At 41.7% G+C, this 18,415-nt stretch overlaps 1 protein-coding gene across 18 annotated transcripts in view; it reads right to left on the reverse strand.

The window, feature by feature from the left end:
- DLG1 (discs large MAGUK scaffold protein 1) overlaps positions 1-18,415 on the reverse strand; it is a 231,411-nt gene that overhangs the window by 1,930 nt on the left and 211,066 nt on the right. For all 18 annotated transcript variants that reach the window (XM_063442744.1, XM_063442739.1, XM_063442748.1 and 15 more), the window contains 5 exons: positions 17,795-17,845; positions 17,308-17,409; positions 16,325-16,497; positions 16,134-16,243; positions 4,003-4,094 (listed from right to left, as the gene is read on the reverse strand). In XM_063442744.1, coding sequence (XP_063298814.1) covers positions 4,003-4,094; positions 16,134-16,243; positions 16,325-16,497; positions 17,308-17,409; positions 17,795-17,845 — 528 coding nt within the window. The remainder of the gene's footprint in view (positions 1-4,002; positions 4,095-16,133; positions 16,244-16,324; positions 16,498-17,307; positions 17,410-17,794; positions 17,846-18,415) is intronic.

An 18,415-nucleotide genomic window follows, 5' to 3' on the forward strand; every position in this document is an offset into this window, starting at 1 on the left:
AGAAAGAGAGAGGGTCTGGGGGGGAAGAATGAGAGAGGGTCTGGGGGGAAGAATGAGAGAGGGTCTGGGGGGAAGAATGAGAGAGGGTCTGGGGGGAAGAATGAGAGAGGGTCTGGGGGGGAAGAATGAGAGAGGGTCTGGGGGGGAAGAATGAGAGAGGGTCTGGGGGGGAAGAATATGAGAGGGTCTGGGGGGGAAGAATGAGAGAGGGTCTGGGGGGGAAGAATGAGAGAGGGTCTGGGGGGAAGAATGAGAGAGGGTCTGGGGGGGAAGAATGAGAGAGGGTCTGGGGGGGAAGAATGAGAGAGGGTCTGGGGGGGAAGAATGAGAGAGGGTCTGGGGGGGAAGAATGAGAGAGGGTCTGGGGGGGAAGAATGAGAGAGGGTCTGGGGGGGAAGAATGAGAGAGGGTCTGGGGGGGAAGAATGAGAGAGGGTCTGGGGGGGAAGAATGAGAGAGGGTCTGGGGGGGAAGAATGAGAGAGGGTCTGGGGGGGAAGAATGAGAGAGGGTCTGGGGGGGAAGAATGAGAGAGGGTCTGGGGGGGAAGAATGAGAGAGGGTCTGGGGGGGAAGAATGAGAGAGGGTCTGGGGGGGAAGAATGAGAGAGGGTCTGGGGGGAAGAATGAGAGAGGGTCTGGGGGGGAAGAATGAGAGAGGGTCTGGGGGGGAAGAATGAGAGAGGGTCTGGGGGGAAGAATGAGAGAGGGTCTGGGGGAAGAATGAGAGAGGGTCTGGGGGGAAGAATGAGAGAGGGTCTGGGGGGGAAGAATGAGAGAGGGTCTGGGGAAGAATGAGAGAGGGTCTGGGGGGGAAGAATGAGAGAGGGTCTGGGGGGGAAGAATGAGAGGGTCTGGGGGGGAAGAATGAGAGAGGGTCTGGGGGGGAAGAATGAGAGAGGGTCTGGGGGGGAAGAATGAGAGAGGGTCTGGGGGGGGGGAAGAATGAGAGAGGGTCTGGGGGGAAGAATGAGAGAGGGTCTTGGGGGGGAAGAATGAGAAAGGGTCTGGGGGGAAGAATGAGAAAGGGTCGGGGGGAAGAAACAGATGGGCTTGGGGGAAAAACAGAGGGGCTTGTGGGGGAAGAAAGAAACAGAGGGGCTTGGGGGGGGAGAAAGAAACAGGATCTTGGGGGGAAGAAAGAGACAGATGGGCTTGGGGGGGAAGAGACAGGGGGATTGGAGGGGGAGAGAGAGAAGCTCTGGTGGAAAAAAGAGAGAGGAGCAGAGGGGCTTGGGGGAAGATGGGGGGGGGAGATAGAGACAGAGGGGCTTGGGGGAGTAAGATAGAGACAGAGGGGCTTGGGGGGTAAGAGAGACAGAGGGGCTTGGGGGGTAAGATAGAGACAGAGGGGCTTGGGGGGGTAAGATAGAAAGAGAGAGGGGCGTGGGGGGAAGAAAGAGAGAGGGGCGTGGGGGGAAGAAAGAGAGAGGGGCGTGGGGGGAAGAAAGAGAGAGGGGCGTGGGGGGAAGAAAGAGAGAGGGGCGTGGGGGGAAGAAAGAGAGAGGGGCGTGGGGGGAAGAAAGAGAGAGGGGCGTGGGGGGAAGAAAGAGAGAGGGGCGTGGGGGGAAGAAAGAGAGAGGGGCGTGGGGGGAAGAAAGAGAGAGGGGCGTGGGGGGAAGAAAGAGAGAGGGGCGTGGGGGGAAGAAAGAGAGAGGGGCTTGGGGGGGAAGAAAGAGAGAGGGGCTTGGGGGGGGAAGAAAGAGACAGAGGGGCTTGGGGGGGGGAAGAAAGAGACAGAGGGGCTTGGGGGGGAAGAAAGAGACAGAGGGGCTTGGGGGGGGAAGAAAGAGACAGAGGGGCTTGGGGGGGAAGAAAGAGACAGAGGGGCTTGGGGGGGAGAAAGAGACAGAGGGGCTTGGGGGGGAGAAAGAGAGAGGGGCTTGTGGGGAAGAGACAGGGGGATTGACAGATAAGCTTTGGTGGGAAAAAGAGACAGAGGAGCACTGGTGGGGGGAGAGGGAGACAGAGGCTCTGAGGGAAGAAAGACAGATGGGTTCTGGTGGAAGAAAGAGACAAAAACAGGGAGAGGCGTGCAGATGCTGCTGCCATGTGCACAACAGTCTCTAGCCAGTACAAATAGTTCTCCTCATAGATTAGCAATGCCAGGGTCACCAAAAATGTGTAAATGGAACTCTAGGATTAAAGGTAACCGGTACAAACTCCGTTAGGAAATTCGGATCTGTTATTTCATTTTTACAGGAGATTGTATATTCTATAGGGTAAGGGTGAGCAATAACACAGCAGGGAAGCAGTGCAGGATTCTCTGCAGGTTGGCAGGTTCTGAGCTGGAGATGATTGAGGATGTTTGGCAGCAACTTTACCTCTCACTATATCTTGCACGTATCTGCAAGTCTGTCAACATATATGATAATGATAAAGTATGCAAAGCACAACACATTCCACCTAATGGGTAGGCTTTTTCAACCTTAACAAGCCTACCCATTAGGAGTTGTGCTTCGCATACTTGTTCCCATATTTGCTTTTATGTGAGTAATAACAAAGTGTAATCTATATTACACTCCTGGACATTTCTGATTTTCCTGACAATAATACATCATTTTCCTTGGTGTGGAATATACCGCCCAAGCGTTTTGGATTGAGCAAAACTTTTTTTGCTCTCAAAAAAGGGAGTACATTTTTTATATGCTCTTATAACTACACGGTGTGCACTAGATTTTATTTTTTTGCATCTATTCAGATGTCTGAATTTATTAATTAAGCTTACAGTAGTGATGGTTCACAACAACAAAAATCGTATTCACCTCTTATAGAGAGTGAAAGTAACCCTGTGTACATGAAATGAGGTGTATACAGAGTGGAAATATTATAAGTAATTGAAACACAAACAGTGGTTGTGGTAAAACAAAGCACAATCTGTAGGTATACTTGCAAACATGGAAATCACTCTGACACCTATTAAGGAGACAAAAACAGAAAGAGAGCTCCTAGTGCAGCATAGTAATTCACTTATAGATTTATAAAATAAAGCAAACAGAGGTGCCCTTAAGTTATTACACTCACAAGATTGGAGTGGTAAAAGCACCACTCGTTGCTACAGCACTCAGGGAGGATCAGCCCCTAGAGTGCGTGGGATCCGTGGAAAAGAAGCTTGCAATCCGGATCTCAGGTAAGTATACTTTATTAATAGCAATTTAAAAACAGCAAAATGGTTGGTAACATGGACTGGTGTATATAAGACACAGGACAGTGTGAGGAAGCATCAGCCGTTTGACAAAGCCCTGTGGGTGGGGCGAAATGCATTACAGACCCATAACCAGGAAGTGATTTGGAGACCGTCGGCAACAGCCGCCAGGTCAGCAGCCGGAAGATTTTTTAAATTGCATGAGTCTATGGAACTTTCTTTGCGGTTTCCTGAGGCTGGTGAGCGGACCAACTACCTCCACAACAAGTTTTGGTGTTTTTAAATTGCTATTAATAAAGTATACTTACCTGAGATCCGGATTGCAAGCTTCTTTTCCACGGATCCCACGCACTCTAGGGGCTGATCCTCCCTGAGTTCTATAGCAACAAGTGGTGCTTTTACCACTCCAATCTTGTAAGTGTAATACCCTAAGGGCACCTCCGTTTGCTTTATTTTATATATCTATAAGTGAATTACTATGCTGCACTAGGATCTCTTTCTGTTTTTGTCTCCTTAATAGGTGTCAGAGTGATTTCCATGTTTGCAAGTATACCTACAGATTGTGCTTTGTTTTACCACAACCACTGTTTGTGTTTCAATTACTTATAATATTTCCACTCTGTATACACCTCATTTCATGTACACAGGGTTACTTTTACTCTCTGTAAGAGGTCCATAGTGAATATGATTTTTGTTGTTGCGCACCATCACTACTGTAAGTTATTTTAAGTTCAAATCGTTTTACCAGTATTTGTTTTTGTTGGTTGCTGCATGTACTAAGATCCTTCTCCCATTTGCGCCATCCTATTTATAATCGTTTTTTCTTTTGAATTTATTTAATTAACATAAAAAATACAGACCTGTAAAATGTTCGGTGAATTCTTGTTCTAGTTTCATGGCTCTCTCAAATGTTTTGCGGGCTTGTTCCTCAGTTAGCCGTTTATTCATTTCCCTATTTTGGTTCAAGAAAATTCAGTTTATTTACACCAAAACAGAATTTTGGAACAAGTATACCATGAATGCAATATTTTAAAAGTTGCTGTTTAAATACACATACTTTTATGGACTGAATATAGTTTCTATTTGCCATGTTTACTCAACTGTTTCTTGTTCACAATACACTTTTTTTTATTAGGGAGCCAAAACAAAATTTTACAGTATGAAAACTTGCACTTTCCCACCCATATTTGCCAAAATATTACTTTATCCTATCAAGGCACAACGTCTCTGGCCAGTCATTTGTGACAAAAATAAAATAGTAGGTAAAAAGAATCAAACTTAAAAAAATTCTATACGGATTTGTGCATTTGTGTCAAAAAGACATTTATGTCAGAAAACAATTGTTGATATATACAGTGATCAGTCACAACATTAAAACGACCTGCCTAATATCATGTAGGTCCCTTCCGTGCTGCCAAAACAGCTCTGCTGCGTTGCGGCATGCATTCTGAACGTGTCCTGTGGTATCTGGCACCAAGACATTAACAGCAGATCCTTTATGTCCTGCAAGTTGCGAGGTGGGGCTTCCATGGATTGGACTTTTTGTTTCAGCACATCCCACAGATGCTTAATCTGATTGAGATCTGGGGAATTTGGAGGCCAAGGCAACAACTTGAACTTTTTGTCATGTTCCTCAAACCATTCCTGAACAATTTTTGCAGTGTAGGAAGGTGCATTATACCCACTGAAAGAGGCCACTGCCATCAGGTAACACCATTGCCATGAAGGGTTGTATGTGGACCTCAACAATCTCTAGGTTGTTGGTACATGCCAAAATAAATGCACATGAATGCCAGGGCCCAACACTGCCTCTGCCGCTATCTCTTCCCCAGGTAAATGAAGCACATGCACAAGGCCATCCACCTGATCTAAAAGAAAATGTGATTCATTAGACCAGGCAACCTTCTTCCATAGCTCCATTTTCTAGTTCCGATGCCCACTTCCCCATTGAAGGCGCTTTAAGCAGTGGACAGCAGTCATCATGGGCACTCTGACTGGTGTGCGACTAAGCGGTCTCATGTGTAGCAAATTGTAATGCACTCTGTGTTCTGACATCTTACCATCATGGCAAGCACTAAGTTTTACAGCAACTTAAGCTCAAGTAGGTTTCAGTTTGATTGGACCAGACGGGCTAACCTTCGCTCCCCACATACATCGATGAGCCTTGGATGCACGTTGCCCTGACGCCTGTTCAGTGGCTGTCCTTCTTTGCACCACTTTTGGTAGGTACTAAACACTGAAACCTTGAACAACCACAAGAATTGCAGTTGGAGATGCTCTGACGCAGTTGTCTAGCCATCACTATTTGGTCATCAAAGTCACTCAGATCCTTTTTGCTTGCCCATTTTTTCGGTTTCCAGCACATGAAATTCATGTTCACTTGCTGCCCAATACATCCCATCCCTTGACAGGTGCCATTGTAACGATACAATCAATATTAATATTCACTTCACCTGTTAGTGGTTTTAATGTTGTGGCTGATCATTGTAGAAGAAATTGAATAGCTGATATTAACCACTTAAGGACAATGTGACTGTCTATACTAGTGGCCCCAGACTGACAGGAGAGCTATGAGCAGTGATCATGGCTTTTTAAATCCCTTTAACTGCTGTGGTAGACCCCCAGTGTCTTAAAATACCCTGCTTGCCCCCCGCCAGCATGGTCAGTAATGGGCTTTGTGAGCTACCCAGCACAGATCTCTGTGTGCTGCAGTCTTAGTAGTGTAATGTAAACATTGCAGGACAATGAGATGAAGTGGTCTGGGTGCCTATAGAGTCCCTATAACTCCTTACGGTCACGGCTTCAGAAGCTTGCCTTACCCTTAAGGACACAAGCCATTTTTGCATTTTTTGCTGTTTGTGTTCAAACGCAATTTGCATCTCTGTCATTTATTGCACCAACACATATTATATACTTTTTTTAGAGGGCAAACAGGGCTTTAATTTGATGTCACATATACATAGATACATTCTCATTAATTATAAAAAAATGCAAAAAAAATGCAAAAAGCAAAAAAATAAATGTTTTCACAGTTTTGGCAATAATAGTGTGTGCATATGCCCAGCTTAGAAAAATCAATTTAAAATAAATTAATTTGTGTGTCTTTATTTATAGCGTACATCATATGTATAGGATTTCAGCTTATTTTGAAAGTTACAGGTCACAAAATACAAGAAATAAAATAAAATTTCAATTTTCAAAAATGTTAGAAGTTGGTATGTCTGTCTTGTAGGTTTAGTAGCCATCACAGAAAAAAAAAAAAATTTCCACACAAAAGTATACATTTATATAAAGCAGACATCACGGGCTATTTACCTAAGGTTAGTTTGGCACTTTTTCGTCACCAATCTATGCAGAATTTTTGAGTATTATTGTGTTTTTTCTTTATTTTGGCATATACACAACTTTTTTTGTAATGTGTATTTTGTTAAAGCTGGTGTGTGCTATTCCTGCGCAGAAACCCATATTGTGTACGGCTACATCTGCTGAGTATAACGATACCCTGATTGTATGCTTTTGGCACTTTTCTATAAAGCTACAATGCCATATAAGAGACAAGGCTATTTCAGTTTCTATAGTTAGAATGTTTCGTAGATGGATTTGATGGGCCTATGTCTCATTTTAAGGTATTATAGCAGTGTGTATATTCAAAAAAAAAAAAACCACATAGGGCTTTTATTTGATAAAGCAGACACTCCAGGGTATCTTATATGGTGTATATTGTGCCTTAACTTGTCACCAATTTATGTCACTGTTTGTGGTGAGGGGAAATTTTTTTTTTTTTTTAATTTTTACATATATGTTACACTAATGTGTATTTCTTACACTTGATATATACCACTGTCATAAAACCCCCCAAATTATGCTAAGTTACATCTTCTGAGTAAAACAATATACCCAATGTATGACCTAGACACTATTTTGTAAAGTTACAGTGCTGTAAAAGACTTTCAGGTTTTTAAGTGTGAATTTTCATAGAGGGTTTTTATGCATTCGTGTCCCACTTTGAATGCACTTGAGCAGGCTACATATTCCAGCTACACCATAAAAGCATACCATTTCTTAAAGAAGACATCCCAGGGTATTTCAAAAGGGATATTTTGAACCTTAGTGTGGGATAATTTTTCAGCTAACTTGTACCAAATGTTGTGGTAATAAGCGTTTTTTTTTCTGCCTTTTGCACCCACAAAGTGAGTTTGCACACCTTATGTGGGCTATGACTGTATAATACTACATATGTTGCTCAGCTATGTCGTCTGTATATACCCCCGTATATACCTCTGCCAGGTATATGTGGATGTTGAAGGGGCACATTTGAGACGCAGCCATTCAGTTTTTTTCTAACTTTGAAGTTTTACGCTGTGTCCATGTTCCATTTTGGAGTAGTTTAGCTGGTTGGTTATTCAAACTTCCCCACAAACACATATTATTTATTAAATACACCCCTGGGTAATTCAAAAGGCATATTTTGAACCTTAGCGTGGGATAAGTTTGTTCCAGGTGTAGTGGTAATGAGCATTTTAAAATGTTTTTTTTTTTTACACATTTAACATTTTTATAAACTTTAACCCCTAACTAGCAGTAAGGAGCACTAACTAAAATAAATAAATAAGATCACAGTAAAATGTAGTCGCTGATCAATTGGCAGGGAAGGGGTTATTTTTTTTTTATTTAAAATGGGTTAAAGGGGATGGGATTTGAAACTATTTTTTTTATTTTTTTTTAACACAGGGAGAAGATCAGCAGTGATCCATCTCCCTGCACTTCACACTAAACGCGGAAGAGCAGGGAGGCGGATCAGAAGTCCCCGCAGCACATGTGCTTGCTCTAACACCCTGTCAGAGCGATCACAGCTGCAGGGACAGCGCAATTGGGTGCTCCCCGTCTGCCTCAAATACCGAGGAAAACCGGAGGAGCGTTAACTACGCGATCACGGGTTAACTTTAGCAAATGGGTCCGTCATCCGACGTTAAGTGCTTCCCCAGCATGACGAACCTGGTCTGTCATTCATCATTAAGGGGTTTAAAAACAAATCTAGAAACAAACAAACCTAGTGGATTCTGGCCAAAATTGTCATCTTTAGAACAGTTCAGATGTGAAAGAATAGAGTTTGGGAGAAATAAATATGTTGATCAATGCATACAGGTAGAAGTGTTTTGTTATAAGAGATATTATAGCAAACATATAATGGAAAATGTATTCATACTTACCGTAAGTTTCTTTACCTGGTCATATGCCATGGCAGCACAACATTGGGTAGCTCCTCCCTATCCCCATTGGACAGGAATAATAATTAAGCCGTATAAGTACCACCTCCTACCCCAGTCAGGATTTTCAGCAATAGCCCCGGGTGGGACCCTTGTGCTGCCATGGCATATGACATGGAAAAGAAAATTACGGTAAGTATGAATACATTTTCCATTTTCCTGGCCATATCCATGGCAGCACCACATTGGGTAATACCCAAGCAATAAACCAGGGAGGGAAGAAGACACAGACTCGAAAATTTTGAATGCAAAATGTATTCACACCATTAACAATTGACAAACAAAGAAATCATGCATCGGATACAGATAGAACTGATTTAGCAAATTGATCTGATAGACCAGCTCTGACATCAATTTGGTAGCTCATAATGAAAGTATTGGTGGAAGACCATGTGGCCGCCTTACAAATGAGTTCAGGAGAGACTGCGGCTGCCCAGGAAGATGAGAGGGCCCTAGTGGAATGGGCTTTAAGACCCACAGGGACCGGATATCCAGAAGATTGATAAGCCAGTATAATAGCTGCCACTATCCACCTGCTAATGGTAGATTTAGGGGCTTGTGAACCTTTTTTACAACCGCTATGAAGGACCAAGAGACCTTGAGAAGTGCGCCAAGCGGTAGTCCTCTCCATATATATATATGATCAATGTTTTTAGGAAGAGCCCAGGCGGAAAAAACTTCCCACACTCTATAATAGGTGGCTGAAAGGGAATGCTTACGTGCCTTCAGCATAGTGTCTATTACGGCCTGGGAGAATCCTTTGTTCACAAGCCTGTTCCTTTCAGTCTCCATGCCATGAGATTGAGTGAAACAGGATTTGGATGCAACACTGGACCCTGGAACAGTAGTTCCGGAGCTCTGGGAGTGGGAGAGGAGGTTCCACCGAAAGACTTTGAAGCAGAGGAAACCAAGGTCTTCGAGTCCAATAAGGCGCTATCAGGATGAGAGATACCTGCTCTGTTCTCATCCTCCTCAGGATTGGGAAGATCAGTGAAAAAGGGGGAAACGCATACCCTATTTCGAATCTCCAGGGACTTGATAAAGCGTCTCTTCACAGTGCCAGATGGTCTTCTTTCGTGAAGAAGTTCTCCACTTTCCTGTTGACCCGAGTAGCTAGTAGGTCCACTTGTGGGCCCACTTGTCTACAATCGTGCGGAATACTCTGTCCGATAGGCACCATTCCCCTGGATCTATCCTGGATCTGCTGAGGAAATCTGCTAGTTGATTCCATTTCCCTGGTAGATGGATGGTTGTAAGGCCTGCCAGGTTCCTCTGAACCCACCACATCAGTTGTTTCATAGTCTCCATCATCTTGCCGCTCCTGGTACCTCCTTGGTGATTGACATAGGATACCACGGTGGTGTTGTCTGTTCTTAGCTTTACCCATTGACCCTTGAGATGTACCGAAAAGTGTTTCAATGCTTTGAGGACTGACAGAAGTTCTAGCAGATTGGAATGCACATTGTTTACCATGAAACTCCATTCTTCCTGTGCAAAGTCGTGGAGACAATGGGCGCCCCATCCCCATTGGCTGGCATCTGTTGTCACTGCTATCCATGTGATGTCTCCTAGCGGAAAACCCCTGGATAGGTGTTCTTTGTTCAGCCACCAGATCAGAGAATTGCGTACAGCCAGGGATAACTTGATGGGTTGGAGCAGATTCTTGGAGGAGAATTGCATCAGGAAATTGGCTTGAAATGGTCACATCCTCCACTGTGCCCATCTGGTCAGTCCTATTGTGGAGGACATAGATCCGAGGAGGCTCATTACCGCCTTTGCAGGAGCAATACTGGACTTCAACATCTTTCTTAATTGTTTCCTGAGTTTCAATATTCTTGCCAATGAAAGTTGGACAGTACCCATCAGAGTGTCGAAGTGAGCACCTAAATAAATCATAGATTGAGTTGGGTGGAGGTGGCTCTTCTTGGTGTTGATCTTCCAGCCATGGGCTTGCAGAAACTGAATGCTGGTAATAGCTTGGGATGTCAGTGAATCGTCGTTGTTTTCTAGGATCAGGATGTCGTCCAAATAATGGTAGATAGCTGTAACGGATCACCTGGCACCCCAACTTGGTACCTCCGTTAAAGGATGCTCCTAGTGCTTCCTGAGGACTCCAAGCACTCTGGCAGACACCACAATCACCGAATCCGAGAAACCTTTTAAATTCTCCCAAGCATATGAATGCTGTAGACCATTGAATAGGAACCATACGAATAGACTTGTACTCCTAGCAGTCAACTGGAACAGCATGCAATAAATCCTTCCCCCCAATAATGAGACGACACATCACTTTGAGGGTAAAACAGGAACTCTGGACTGGCTCATCCAGCCTGGCTTTTATTTCCAACTCACACCCAGGGGGAGGCATAAAAGAACCAATGACATAGATGTTACCTCCCACACATCCCCTCCCCTTAGTGTGACACATAATCCCATTATGCATACAGTGTAAAATATACTTTTACACAACTTTCATAATTTTAAAACCATACATCACATTCACATAAAAATACATATCCACAATCAATCCATTCAGGGGAACAACATATTAAAAAATGGCATGAATCCAACCAGGGGTTCAAAAGTTACTAAAAGTATCTTTTGTTCCTTTCTGGCTGGCAGAAAAACATCCCCACAATGCACCCTGGTTTCCTCCCTTCTGCCCTGGAGTTAATTGGAGAAGTAATCCAATTACCCAGGACTAAAGGCAGACTCCATTAACCACATGGTTGCAAAACGACATAAAACACTTTAAAATACATAAAGTCACATTTACACATAACACACAGACATTTCACCTATCCCCAGATAGCTGGGATCTGCACGCACAAAACTACCGAATAGCGCGCAGATCCTACTCACACAGTACAATTGCCATGGAGCTAAAGTCTTTCCCATAGTCTTTCATTATATGGATAGGCTCCATGGTATGGCTATCTGGGGTATCACATTCCCATAAAGTCTGGTCCATAGTCCAAAGGCAAGAGGCGGGCAATCAGCCCCCTCCAAGGACACGTGGCGAGGTCGGTTTCGCCACAATAGCGATATTCTGTTTTCTCAGTTCTGCAATCAGAACTACCAATACTTTCATGAACGTCCTCGGGGCTGTGCTTAGACCAAACGGGAGGGCTCTGAACTGGAAATGACCTTCTTCCACAGCAAACCTCAGGAACCTTTGATGGAATTGGGCAATGGGTATGTGAAAGTAGGCGTCTAACAGATCTATAGACAACATCCATTGGTTGGGTGACACTACTTTTATTATAGACTGCAGGGATTCCATCTTGAATCTGCAAATGTGTAGATGCTTGTTTAATCTGTGCAGATCCAGAATGGGTCTCCATCCTCCTGAGGATTTCTTTGTTAAGAAAAAGTGAGAGTAAAACCAGAGTTCTTTCATCTGCTGGCACTTTTATGATGACCTTCTGCGCCTGCAAGGATAGAATGAAGTTTAATAGGGCCATGCGCTTCTCTTTGTCCCCTGGCCACCTTGTGAGATGAAAGGACCTGTTGGGAGGATGCTTGAAGAATTCTAGAAGGTATCCTCTCCGAATAATATCCAGCACCCAACTGTCGCTTGTGGATTCGTCCCATACGGGTAAATATTGAAGAAGACAAGCCCCGACCCCATCGGATTTGGGAATTATATAGTCAGAAATTCCTAGGGTTTTTGGAGGAAGAAGCACCTCGTGACTTGCCTCCTCTACTCCCAGGTTGAAATCTGGAATATTCTCTACCAGGCTTGTATGATCTACTATCTCGAAAGGAATGGTACTCTTTTCGGGCACGAAAGGATCCTTTATATTTCCTCTCATGTGGTAGAAAGGCCTTTTTACCTTCAGCCGTCCTCTTTATGCATTCGTCTAAGTTCTTACCAAACAACATATTCCCGTGGAATGGTATGGAACATATGATCCATTGGATTCCTGAAGGAACCTGCATCGTCCACAGGTGTGTTTGGCTAATCTGACAACTGCAGCATCAACCTTGGGTGCAAGATCCCATGCTTCTGCATCTTTGAGATCAAACTGATATAACCTGGAGAATTTCCCTTTGGCAGATGATCTATCAGATCTGGACCATTCTTCCTTAACCCCTTAAGGACCAAACTTCTGGAATAAAAGGGAATCATGACATGTCACACATGTCATGTGTCCTTAAGGGGTTAATAAGATCACTGATTGTGCCATGCACCAGGAAAGCCGCTCTTTTTCTCCAAAGATCAGAGAAATAGTGATTAGATGTAGAGGGTTCCTCTTCCGAGGGTTCCTTTAAAGTGAGGGTTTCTCTAACCCGGACAATTAAATGATCCACTTCCGCTGGTACCAGGAAGTCAGGATCTGGCATAGCATCCTCCTCTGAGGAAAAAGCTAGGTCTCTCAGTGAATCTGAATCCATAAACTCATCTTCTGAGTTTCCTGGAGAAAAATCTGAGGGCTCAGAATATCTAGGTCGCTTGTGGGTCTTTCCAACCTCCCTAATGCCCTGGGCAGCTGCATGCTTTATAAGTTGCATAATGGCCGGTGTTGGATGAGAAGGTCCTGCAGCTTGCGGAGAGACAATCTGAACAGAGACGTTTCCCTTCTATGGCTCTGTTGTCACAGGATATGCATAGCGTCCTTTTGGGCGACTTCCCTTTGGACGATCCTGAAGTCTTTGTACTTTTAGCACTACAATACACAAAACGTGCTTTTGAGTACAATCCCACTCTTTTTTTTTTTTTATTTATGAAAAGATGGCTTAGATTGTGGTGAGATGAATCCGATTCCCTGGATCTTGAACGAGAATCCATCTGGAAATAATTGATGGAAAAGATAAACTTAAACCAAGAAGAGAAAGGATAAGAAAAAAAACCAATAAGGAATAAACTCACTTTTTGTCCCAAAAAAGAAAGGAACCTGGAAAAGGTGAAGAACCGACAGTCCCGTAGAAGCTTTATGGTACAAGAATGCTTCTCCTGTAGGTTGAAAATTCAAGCTCCTGAGGAAGTCTGACGACGAAACGCGTTGAGCATTGAAACATTGACGACCCTTTGGGACCCTGCATCGTGGTATCAGCGGTTTTATTGTTTATATATGCTGATTATTTTCCTTTTTTTCTTGGGCTGTACATTATGGACTTGGTGCATTTTTGGTACTAGTATTTTGTACCTTATACTTGCACTGCACTTTGCACTTTTACTATCTGCACCTTATTTGCCCAGTTCAGCATTATGTATTAGTGAGCTGCTATACCTATGGGTTCCTGTCTTATATAATTTGAGCACTTGTTATTGTGCTATTAATATATATATTTTTTATCTACTTCTGTATCAATAAATTACTATTTTAACCAGTATATTCATTATATGGTTCTTTTCCCCCACATATACCTCTTTAGTGACTGTGGCGCCCTGTTAATCTGTATACATATTTTGCACTAAATGAGGTTTGGTGCTTTAAAAGTGCGTCTGACGTCACCGCGCATGCGCAAATAACCGAAAAAATGCGTGAACGGCTTAAAATGGTTTTAGTGCGCGAATGCGCTTGTTCGCGTTCGCACCAGAAAAGCTCCCTAGTATGGGAGAAGCAGACAACTTACCGGCTAAATGATCCTGGCGGTAAGTTTGAATCCACATCAGCCTCTTACCTTGTTTCTGGTGGGAAGATTCCAATCATATAACCAGTTTGATTAGCAATGTCAATGGTCCTTTACTTGCTACCCCTGGGGTCATTGCAAGATAATAGAAAGGAAAAATCCCCGGTCACTAAAGGGGTTTTCTCCAGGGGGACACCTTTGCGCAGGGCCGTATACTGGAGACTTCCCGGGGGAGAGAGGGTGAACTCCCCAGGGGCTGGAGGAACTAATCCTCAGGTAAGCCATAAAATAAAAATTTACAGTCCTAAAGACCAACATGTCCTAGGGATAGGACAGGAAAAAAAGACTGGGGAAGGAGGGGTAGGAGGTGGTACTTATACGGCTTAATTATTATTCCTGTCCAATGGGGATAGGGAGGAGCTACCCAATGTTGTGCTGCCATGGATATGGCCAGGAAATATTCATATTCTATAGAAATGACCGCACTCTAAGGACTTTTGTTTTGAATATGTTTATTAGAGTCGCAATAAAGCGTGGGCAGGCATTTTATGAATCGGTAAAAGTAACATAAGGGTGCCTGCGCAGAGGCATACAAGTCAGAACAAACAAGCAGTGCAGTAAACTGGAGATACAAAGATTTGCGAGACTTGTTACATCAAGGGCGTTCAATACACACACACACACACACACATAAATTATATACAGCAAAACTTACCAATAATTTCCTCATAATAAAATCTAGCAAAGATCACATATATTATATTTAACCAGTGATTAGCCAGTTTTTATAATGAAAATAACCAATATTTTTTAGTGTTAAAAATAAAGGACCAGTTTGGGAACTTGACTGCTGCAGTCATAATCTTCCAATTTGAAGCATTTCACCAAATGGAAGGTCAGGGGGCAGAAAGATATGGCACTGGAATAAAGTATTTGTGAAAAGTTTAACCCTTAAAGTTGAGTCAGCACCATGGACCTCCAGGCATCATAACAACTTCAAGTTGTCATGGTCCCCGTGTGTTTCTTTAACTTTTACGTTGTTAACCATAGCATGCGCAAAGTAATAAAACAAAGACATATAACAGTAACTATCTAGCACACGTAGTAGATCTAAACAAATATGGTAACTGCACTTTTCAGCTGATGAGAAATGGGTGAAATGACAAAATAAACAGAGCTCTCACTAGAATACATGCATAGAACATTACAGGTGTTCTGTTGGTTATTAAATTTCAAGAAACCCTGTTATACTACAGTAGAAAATAATTGAAGATTGATTTTAAAATGTGAGCAATATCATAGGGTAGTACCCCAACTTACAGGAATGGAGAATCCCACAAACAGAGGTACTAGATAGATGTATTACTGGGCCTTAGAGTGGCCGGACTTAATGTTAATAAAGACAGAGTTAGGAATAGCCAAGGTTTGTAAAATATAATTACAGATAAAGAGAATAACAAGCCGGATGAGGACACCAGAAATACATGAACAAATACAAGCCGGGTCAATATCAAAACATCAAGAGACTTACTATAAGCACTAACGTGTATTAAGCCAGAAACCACAATAGGGTAATGAACAAGGATCAAAATAAACATTATATTGGCTAACACACTTTCTGATCTGTGCAAATCATCTCCCCGATTCTAAGTGATTGAATATGCATAGATGACGTGATCACTTTAAGGGCGGATGTGAAGTCACATATTTTAAATACATAAAAGCAGGCAGTGTCTAAGATTCTACATGGACAAAAAATACCTAAGAGGATTTCAGCCGAGCCACATGATAAGTATAAGGCAGGAATAGGCAACCTTCGGCACTCCAGATGTTGTGGACTACATCCCCCATAATGCTCTCACACACAAAATGCTAGCAAAGCAACATGGAAGGTGTAGTCCAAAACATCTGGAGTGCCGAAGGTTGCCTATGCCTGGTATAAGGTATTCCCTTTTAGGCCACGCGACATGAGCCAGGGGCCGATAAGCTCATGACAATCATGCCTGTTGATGGTCACCACTTGAGACACCCCTACATTTTTGCAATATCAATACTGCACTGTAGTTTTTTTTTTGGGGTGTACTTTCGATTTCAATGCCAACTGCTTGATTACTTTTTTTTTTTTTTTTTTTAAGGTTAATACTTACATTATATTTTCCACTGACTTAGGCTTGATGAAGATGGCGATTGGGTAGAGCTGGGCTATCTGTAGTCTTTTGATTGCATTGCCAGAGACATCAAGAATGCAATGTTTCCCCTATAGAAAGGAGATGATAAAGTTAAAAAATAAATAAAAACTTAAAGATAAGTTTACCACCAAGGAGAGGTAAATTCATACCCTCTCAGCCACCTCCCGTACGGACTGTACACTAGTTCCATAGAGATGGTTATTGTACTGGCCAGCTTCAATAAACTTGTGATCTTGAATATCTTTTTCCATTTGCTCACGAGAAGTCACAAAGTGATAATCTCTCCTGTCTACTTCATAGTCTCTTTTTGGTCGTGTAGTATCTGCCAAACAAGTTAAGTTTACAAGTGATAAATATACTTATTCATTAGTGTAATGGTACTCTGCGGATGTCATACACAGAGCTGAACATACGCTAAGAGTCACAAGTTTGCCATCCAATGTATTTTTCAAATTAAACTCCATTAATATGTTTTTGAAAGAAAATCACAAACCACTGAAAAACTACAGAGCATCGAACTGCTCATACAAATTATGGTGATCTAACATTCATTTACAAATGGACTAATATTATATAACGTGATTTTCTTTAGTAATGGTTTGAATATTTATATACCATGTTAAAATTTAAAGTGAGAACCACCTGAAAATCCCTTCATATAAAATTAGTTTAACACAATGTTCATTTCAGACTAATGTCATCTAGCCTAGCTATAACAATTCCAGCTGGAGATATGGCAATTTTTCTTTGCGGAGGTTGTCATAATGCCAGTACAACATAATGTTCCGACTACTTCTCCTAAACCTAAACAGCTCTGTTTGACTGTATTCACTTAGACCTACTTTAGGTCCGGGGTGGGGGGAGAAAGGATCTCCTTGCACGGGTACTAGTTACAGTTTCAGGAATGGGAAAATGCCAACCACAATAGAAAACCAAGTGAGCTACACGTTTAATTCAATCTGTGTGAAACACTAAGAACAATGCAAATATATCAACAAATATTACAGGTGGATTTTAAAGTACTAGAACATGGACACTTTCCATGTCAAAAGTAATGATCAGTAAGACTTCACTGTTCATTTTGCTTATAGATTCACATAAAACAGGGAGGCAAAAAGTGCCTTTTACTCACGTGGAACACAAGAGCCAAACTTTTCTGGAAATTCTGAGATCAGGTCATCATTTATCCGGTCTTTCATGGGCCCTAAAATAATTACCGGCCTGGAGTAGTTTACTATAATAAAAATTGAGAAAAAAATTATACAAATGCATTAACACTTGTATAATGTAAAAGTGCGTATTTATGAAAGAAAAAAAAAAAAAAAAAAAAAAAAAGGAAAAATCAATTTTCACCAAATCGCCCATTACTGTGGAAAACTTCGTTTTAAAAAGAAACACAGATTCTATGGACATCAAAGAAAGTGTTTGATTTCTAGGTAGCCCATTCATTTTTAACCCTTCAAATTCTTTTTGAAAGAAATCAGAATAATTAATTTGTCTCATCAAAATGTAGTAAACATACCATAACTTGTTACAAACTAATGCAATGGCAATAGATCTGTGATATATACACTTGCCGAATACCATAATGTAGATATTTGTATGCTAGATTCACAAACCTTCTTGTTGATTAACTGGTTCATAAGATAAAACATACTCTTCTTGTCCTCCTGATGATAATAAAAAAATTAAACATGAGAATTAAATCATTCTAAACACACTTATTGGTACATAGGGCATGCATATTTTCAAGCAATTGCACAAATGAACAACATCTAGTGAAATGATTACACAATGCATACTCAGAGCATGAACACTACAACTATCCATCAGGCATTCAGTGCAAATATATTATAATATATATATAATATATTTATAATATATATATAATATATTTATAATATATATATAATATATATATAATATATATATAATATATATATAATATATATATATATATTTATTTATTTTACTATAAATACTTAAATTATGTTAGTCAGATTTCTTCTTTGAAATAAATACATTTTAAAAAAGTGGAATGCATGAAATTAAAACTGAACACTGTGTGCATTGGTTATACAAAAAAAAAAAATCCATGTGAAAGTCATAGCAGAGGAGTACTGTTCACATTTTTAAAAAAAAAATGTATACTAAAAACACAGCAATTTTTTTTTCCCCAGTGGAAGTTTAACTGGCTACTCAATATGCTGTATTTTGTTTTATTTACTTTGTAACTAGAT

This window comes from Pelobates fuscus, chromosome 2 (assembly GCF_036172605.1).
Source record: "Pelobates fuscus isolate aPelFus1 chromosome 2, aPelFus1.pri, whole genome shotgun sequence".
NCBI classification, from domain to species: Eukaryota; Metazoa; Chordata; class Amphibia; order Anura; family Pelobatidae; genus Pelobates; species Pelobates fuscus.